Raw genomic sequence first — 7,500 nt, 5'->3', positions numbered from 1 at the left:
TAAAAAATAACATTCTACTGGAGATCCTATGTCAACTTGGGTTTCGTATTTGCTTTGCCTAATTAGAGTTAATCTGCTGTTTAGGTATTTAGCAACCTTGATTATCAGTACACTGGGTACACCTTGATGGTTCGTTTGTCTAACAACGTCTACTAATAGATCGGAAAGGTAAATCTTTCACCCTTCACAGCAACAGAAAAAAGAGCAAACAGAAAGCATATTCAAAAAGTAATCTTTTATAAAAAAAAAAAAAAAAAAAAAAAAAAAAAAATATATATATATATATATATATATATATATATATATATATATATATATATATATATATATATATATATATATACATATACAAAAACCATGTACATACATACAATACACACACACACACACACACACACACAATGAAACAAGGAAGAAAAGCCAATTCCTGGAAACTCACAGCTTGAGGTTGCTATATCCGTGGAAGGGGTAGATGAGGAAGGGCGAGGAGTTGTCTGCGAAGGAGATGCCCACCATGGTGAGCACGTTGCGGTGGTACAGGTTGAAGAGGTGCGTGCCGTCGCGGTAGAGCGCCACCACCTCGTCGTGCGGCGCGCCCTCCGTCACCGTCTTGATCAGCACCTGCTGGTCCTGCTCGGGCCGGTCGCGCTGGATCCAGCCGCGGAACACGCGCCCGAACGAGCCCTCGTGCGCCACGGCCGTCAGCCGCACGCGCTGCCGCTCCACCTGCGGGAGACGCGCGGCCGTTAGAGCTGCTCTCGCCGTTGCTACTTTTATTAATGGGATCACATAAACCTTGGTTATGGGGCCATCTTGGCTCAATCAGTGTCATCATCATGACTGCTATTGCTACACTGCGGCTCCTAATCTTTCCAGCGTCGCTGTTATTACTCCGACTCAATTTACCGTTGCAAATTGCGAACAAACTGATTCATGCACCATTAACCACCGCAGTCACCAGGTCAACCCCCACCCCATCCCCCCCAAACCCCTAGCCATGCATACGGCCGCCCCCTCTCACCTCCATCTGCCTGAAGCGCTCCTGAAGCTCCGCCGCCGAAGGGTCGACGATCACCTCGGATCTGCTGAGGGAGCTGGAGCTCTGGCAGGTGTCTCGGCTTCCGCTGTCCCTCGAGGCGTCGCAGGCCTCCCTGCTGCCGCTCTCCCTGCTGCATGGCGTCAGGGACACCGTGGCAGGGGCGTGGGGCAGGGAGTGGGCTGGGGTCAGGGGCGTCAGGGGCGTGATGGGCGTGGTGAGCTTCCTCAGCGACGCGTACGAGTTGATGGTGACGGAGGAGGGCAGCGTGTACGTGTTGTTGTTCGGCGTCGCCGCCCGGAGCAGCGTCGAGTTGGTCATCGGGCGCGCCTTCACGCCCAGGTCGTTGATGCTGCGGGCGAGAACGACACTTAGGATGGCCTCAGAGGGGGTCTCACTCTCATATACACACGACAAAGAAAATGAAGGAATGACAGACAGTGGCATGGGGATTTACATCAAGATTGAGAGACAGACAGAGAGAGAGAGAGATATAGATGAAGAAAGATATATAAGAGAGGAGTGATAGTGATAGAGAGAGAGAATAGAGGAGAGAGAGGAGAGAAAGAGAAAGAGAAAGAGAAAGAGAGAGAGAGAGAGTGAGAGCATTCCGCTGCTCCAGCGGACTTACCCAAGAATCCTATGGTCCCGATCCCTCTTGAGTTTCCTCCTCCTGACGAAGGCGACGACGACGATGATGGTGACGACGAGCGTGAGGCCCCCGAGGGCGGGCACCACGTAATACACCACGGGGAGCGTCGCCCCCTCTCCCAGCGGCCCGAGATGGGGGGCGTACATTTCGGCTGAGTGTCCTGGCGGAGCAGAGCGACCTTTTGAAACATTACTTCTTTTACTGCCTCTCCACCCTTCTCCATTTCCGGTAATATAGTCATGCATATTTTATATCATAAGCATGTCTACTTTTATCTACCATCCTACCATCCTAACCTGCTCTACCCTTCTCCATCTCTAGTATTACAGGCAAGTATGTTTTATTTACCAAACCTAAGCTGCCCTACCCTCCTCCATCTCCAGGATTACAAGCAAATCTACTTTTATCTCCCGACCTAAACTGCTTTAAACTTCAACTTCGCCAGTATCACAAGCAAATCTATTTCATCCATCTACGTAACCACCTATCTTATCTCCCCCCCCCCCCCCATCTCCCAAAGAGCGAGATCTCGTGAACTTCAAGGAGTTACAGAATCAGCTAATGCTCAACTAACCTGGAATTCGGAGGGACACATAAAAGTCCAGCCATAGAGGAGCTGCCACACGAAGGGAATTCCCCCCTTCCCCCCACCCCCCCTTCTCTCTCCTCCCTTCCCCTTCCCCCTCTCCACCACCTACTTTTCCTCCCGGCCACACGCTTCCTTCTAAAGCTACTGTTACTCTATTTCCTTTTCCTCCATCTTTGCCTCCCTCTCTATTTCTTATCTACCTCCTTCTCCTGTTCCTCTTCTTCCTCCTCCTCTTGCTCCTATTCCTACTTCTACTCCCATTCCTATTCGTTCCCCTACTCTTTCGCCTATTACGCCTCATTTTCTTTCTACTCCTGCTCCTCCTCATTCTGCTCCTATTCCTATTCCCGCTATTCCTTCTTTTTCTCCTATTCCTATCCCTTCTCCTCGTCATCCTCCTATTCCTTCTTCTCCTATTCGCACTCTTTCTTCTCTTCCTTCTACTCCTTGTATTTCTCCTCCTCCTCCCCCTCCTCTTCTTCCTTCTTCTCCTCTACTTCCTCATCCTTCTCCCCCCGCCCCCTCTTACCTCTTCATCTTCCATCCCCACCTCCTCCTCTGTCCCAAGTCCCCCTCCAGTCCCCCCTCTCCCCCACCGCCCGCACTCACCCTCGAGGCAGATCTTCCTCCTCCTGAAGTAGAGGACGGTGGGCGGCTGGCGCGGCCGGGGTGACGTCACGTTGATGTTGAAGATGACGTCGACCTCAGCGCTGCGGCTTCCGGTGCAGGGGAGGTCCAGCCGGAAGGTGAGGGGCTCCTGCGGTACGGTTCCGGTCAGGGAGACGTTGACGGAGGGCGCGGCGAGGGGCGGCGGCCCGGGCAGCGCCGTGTCGTTCACCCAGATGGCCATGTTGTACAGCACCTGCGGGAGGGAGGAAGGGGGGATGGCTTAGAGGGCGTTGTGAATGTGTATGGTTACGGTTGGTCTTATTAAAAGGTTATTTCTTTAGTATCTTCCTTATAAACATTGTGAGAGAGATAAAAAATATGTTTACAATGGCAAAAAGACACGCTCGCAGAAATACAAAAAAAGAAGAAATGCATATTTTTTTTTTTGAACTCTTATTCTCAGCGTATGAAAATAACAGCAACAGCATATTCCGTAAACAGTGTACACATAAAAAAAATATCCCAAGAAAGCCTAAACTTTTTAAAAGCTCTCATGTTCTCCCCTCACCTCCCCCCCAACCCCGCCCCGCTCCCTCCACTTATCCACAAACTTTTGGCCAGAAGCTTCAAAATTTCACCCACACCCACACACACCACTCATCCGCCCACTCTGCGAACACGCTGTGCGGACAACTCTTTCGTACTGAAATAGGATCTGATTCCATCTTTCTCTTTCTCTTTCTCTCTCTCTTCCTTATCTCTACTTCTATAACCACCTTCTCCTCCCATTTTTCTCCTTCTCCTCTCCCTCCCGCTCCTATTCCTCTCCCTCCCCCCTCCTTCTCCTCCCCCTCCCCTCTTCCTTCTCCTCTCCACCCCCACCTACCCCCACCCCTCGTCCATAAGATGCGGCGCGCTGACGTCCTCCGATTCACCCGCGGACAAAGGGCGTCCAGCAGAGCAACAATAATTTGACAAGTAGCGGCCGTTCTATGCAAATTACGGGCGGCAACCAGTATTATCTATGGACAATTGAAAGCATGGAGAGGGAGGAAGGGAGAGGGAGAGGGAGAAGGAGAGGGAGGGAGGGAAAGGGAGAGGATAGGAGAGGAGGATGGAGAGGGAGAAGGAGGAGAGAGGGAAAGGGAGAGGATAGGAGAGGAGGATGGAGTGGGAGGGGAAGAGGGAAAGGAGAGGGAAAGTGAGAGGAGGATGGAGAGGGAGAGATGGAGAGGGAGAGAGAGAGAAGTGAGGATGGAAGAGAGAGAGAATGGAGTGAGAGAAAGATGGACAGGGAAAGGGAAATATGGAGAGGAATATGGAGAGAGAGGAAGAGGGAAAAGGGATAGATAGATTTTAAGAGGAAGAGGACGATATAGAAGGAGGGGGAAGCAGACAGATGGGGCATGGGGGGGATATATATATGGCGTAAATCCACCACGAATCTACCCCCCTCTACTCCCTGTCCACCACCCCTCCCCTCCCCAAAGACCCCCTTCACGTGACCTCGACAATTACGGCCACGAGACCTGCGGGAAAGTGTCCCATTACGACGATATACTGCAACTGTAGAGAGGAGGAGGAGGAAATTAGGAGGAGGGAGGGTGGAGAGAGGAGGAGGAGGAGAAAGAGGAGGTGGAGAAAGAGGAGGAGGAGGTGGAGAAAGAGGAGGAGGAGGTGGAGAAAGAGGGAGGAGGAGGAGGAGGAGGGGGAGAAGGAGGAGGAGATGAAGTAATATATGAAGACAAGGTGAAGGAGGAAGGGGGAAGGGTAGAGAAAGAAGGATGAAAGAAGTGGATGATACAGAAATAATAAAGAGAATAGAGTATAAAAAAAACGAAAAAAGGCTCATAAATACAAGCACAAACAGATGCAGCTTTTAAAAATATATGAAATGTAGTCGGATATCCCTAAACTCCTAAATAACACTAATAATAACCAACATAAAACTAATAATAACTATAGCAATCAAAACACAAAAACATAAACCAAAGAAGTGCATATTCAAAAAAGAAAAGAAAAAAGGAATAAAAACAATATATATATACATATATATATATATATATATATATAAATATGCATATATATATATATATATATATATATATATATATATATATATATAACCTCAAAATATCAAGTGAAACACCAGAATATCAAAACAATAACGACACACTAGCCATTTGAAGTTTATAAACAACTATTAAGGGTAATTTCACTCCAGCCGCATCGTGACACGTGGATTTCTGAATATATATTTTGGTATTTTCTTTAATCATTGTTTCCTTTTTCCTCATTATCTTGGCATTTTATTGTCTTCCCCCAAATTTATTCTTGTCTTCTCCCTTTTCTTCGTCTACGCAAAAGGGAGAATGAATATATATATATATATATATATATATATATATATATATATATATATGTATATATATATGAAAAAAGCTACAATCTTAACTCCTTCCTGCCTCCACCCCTTCCTTCCTCCTTTGGCACCCCTCCCTCCCCCATCCCTCCTTCCCTATTCTTTCCCTCCTACGTGGCTACCCATCCTCCCCTAACCCTCCGACCGTCTCCTTCCCCTCCCCCCCCCTCTTCCCTCTTACCCTCCCCCTCCTTACCCACATACCGCACCAGCGCACTCTCGGGTGACGTGTGACTGACAGGCGCGACTAACAGCCACTGTTGCATAATAGCCGTGTAATAAGCGTACTTCTCCGCCATGCGTTAACTTGCCTTACGTCCCTCTGGCACGGAGGCGCGGCTGTTTTTGGCGAAGGGAAAGGAGAGAGAGGGGGGGAGGGGGAGGGGAGGGGAGGGGAGGGGAGGGGAGGAGGGAGGAGGAAGGAGGAGGGAAACGGAGAGTAAAATGAGGGCAGAGGAAGGGGCGGGTGGATGAATGGAAGGAGGGAGGGGTAGAGATAGAGAAAGAAGGAAAGATAGATAGATGGACTGATAGAAAGAAAAGAGGAAAAGAAATCTACAAACCCACAAAACAAGAAAAGAAAATACGAAACCAATCCCAAATTCCTTCAAAGCAAAACCACAGAAGAGACACATTCACCACCACCACCCCTTCCACCCCTAACCCACCCACCAAAAAATTCCCTTCATTCAAGAAACCCCCCAAAAACACATCCGTACCAACAACAACAACCACCACCACCACCACCACCACCACAACAACAACAACAACAACAACGTAAGACCCCGATCCATCCATCCAGACCCAGACCACGTGACCGACCGCCCTTCCAAAACATGATAAATGACTCCACAGGCTGATTATCTCATCACAGGCCGAGGCTATCATTCCGACTCCACTGGAGGCCTAGACAGGTAGATTTATTAATTGCCAAGAACAACATGTTGATTCGCCTATAAGTACGTTCTAATGACACGAGGTTCTCCGAAAGGTCCATCGCCGACGCTGGCTTGGGATCTTTGTCTGCCTCAAGAAGGTCTGGAGGCGCCCTGCCCTGGCTGTTGGGTCTTGTGTCTGGTTGTTTGTCTTTCTGTCTGTCTGTCTGTCTCGGGTCGGAAACACAAGTGCGAGCTTTCTCGTCTTTGGGTCTTTCTGTTTGTTTCTCTTTGTGTCTGGGTGTCTGCTCTATCAATACTCCGTCTCTGTCTGTCTGTCTCCGTCTCCATCTCTCTCTCTCTCTCTCTCTCTCTCTCTCTCTCTCTCTCTCTCTCTCTCTCTTTCTCTCTCTCCCATCTGTCTGTCTATCTTTCTCTCTCCTTTCTGTCTGTCTGTCTGCCTGTCCTTGTCTATCATTATGTCTGTTTCTCTCTCTCGCTCTCTCTCTCCACACCTACGCGCCTGGTGACGGCCTACACAATAAGACGATCTCGAATATAACACGCGTAATTAACATAAATTGTCCGACACATTAACATAACAAAGGTCGTTAACTCAGCCACTACAGCGCTAAAGGATGGTGATGACCCCCGCCCCCTCTTCCTCTCCCCCTCCCCCCCACACCCTTCACCTGGTCCCCCCAAAACGATTATGATGAGGTAGGCTGTGCCGGCTGAATAATTAAGTAATCAACACAAAATTGGCTCCGAGGGATAGAGGAGGGGATAGGGGGGAGGTGGGGGAGGGGGAGTGGGGGTTAGAAGAGGCACAAGGGATAGGCGGCAAGGTAGGGGGGGAGGGGTAAAGGGAGTGTGGGGGAAGGGGGGGGGATGTGGGCCTACGCGTACAAGGTTACATATGGGCGCATAGCGTGCGACGGAGTGCGGCGGGCGGATGTGGGCGTGCAGGGGGTGGGGGGAAGGGGAAGGGTGGGAGAGGTCGTAAAGGGAGGGAAAATGGAGAAATAGGGGGAGGGGGGGGGAGAAGTTGTGATTGAAGTAATATGAGGAAGGGGGTGGGGGAGGGAGAGGAGGAGGTGACTAAGGAGCAGGAGGAGGGGAGAGGGGGAGAGGGGGGGAGTCGATTGAGAGTAGTAGAGGTAGGACATGGGGGATGTAGAGGGGTGGGTGGGGAGGAGGGGAGAAATTAGAAGGGAGTGAGGGGGGTGGGGGGGGGGAGTTATCTAAACATGGGATTGATGGATCGCCTGATGCCCCTCCTCGCGAAGAACAGTTAATGAGGTTCTCTCTCTCTCT

The 7,500-nt window shown here is 49.8% G+C and overlaps 1 protein-coding gene across 2 annotated transcripts in view; it reads right to left on the bottom strand.

Annotated features, from left to right (window-relative positions):
- Positions 1–7,500, bottom strand: part of LOC122251694 (inactive tyrosine-protein kinase Dnt) — a 213,611-nt gene that overhangs the window by 6,447 nt on the left and 199,664 nt on the right. The window contains exons 3-6 of one of the 2 annotated variants that reach the window (XM_043013794.2): positions 2,887–3,139; positions 1,668–1,866; positions 1,022–1,388; positions 440–726 (exon numbers count right to left, since the gene is read on the bottom strand). In XM_043013794.2, coding sequence (XP_042869728.1) covers positions 440–726; positions 1,022–1,388; positions 1,668–1,866; positions 2,887–3,139 — 1,106 coding nt within the window. The remainder of the gene's footprint in view (positions 1–439; positions 727–1,021; positions 1,389–1,667; positions 1,867–2,886; positions 3,140–7,500) is intronic. The other variant, XM_043013795.2, reaches the window with a different exon arrangement.

The sequence above is a fragment of the Penaeus japonicus genome, unplaced genomic scaffold (assembly GCF_977035675.1).
Source record: "Penaeus japonicus unplaced genomic scaffold, GWHDUDI00000001_assembly GWHDUDI00000008, whole genome shotgun sequence".
Taxonomy (NCBI): domain Eukaryota; kingdom Metazoa; phylum Arthropoda; class Malacostraca; order Decapoda; family Penaeidae; genus Penaeus; species Penaeus japonicus.
The sequence above is the reverse complement of the archived record's forward strand: the minus strand, read 5'-3'. Positions and strand labels throughout refer to the sequence as shown.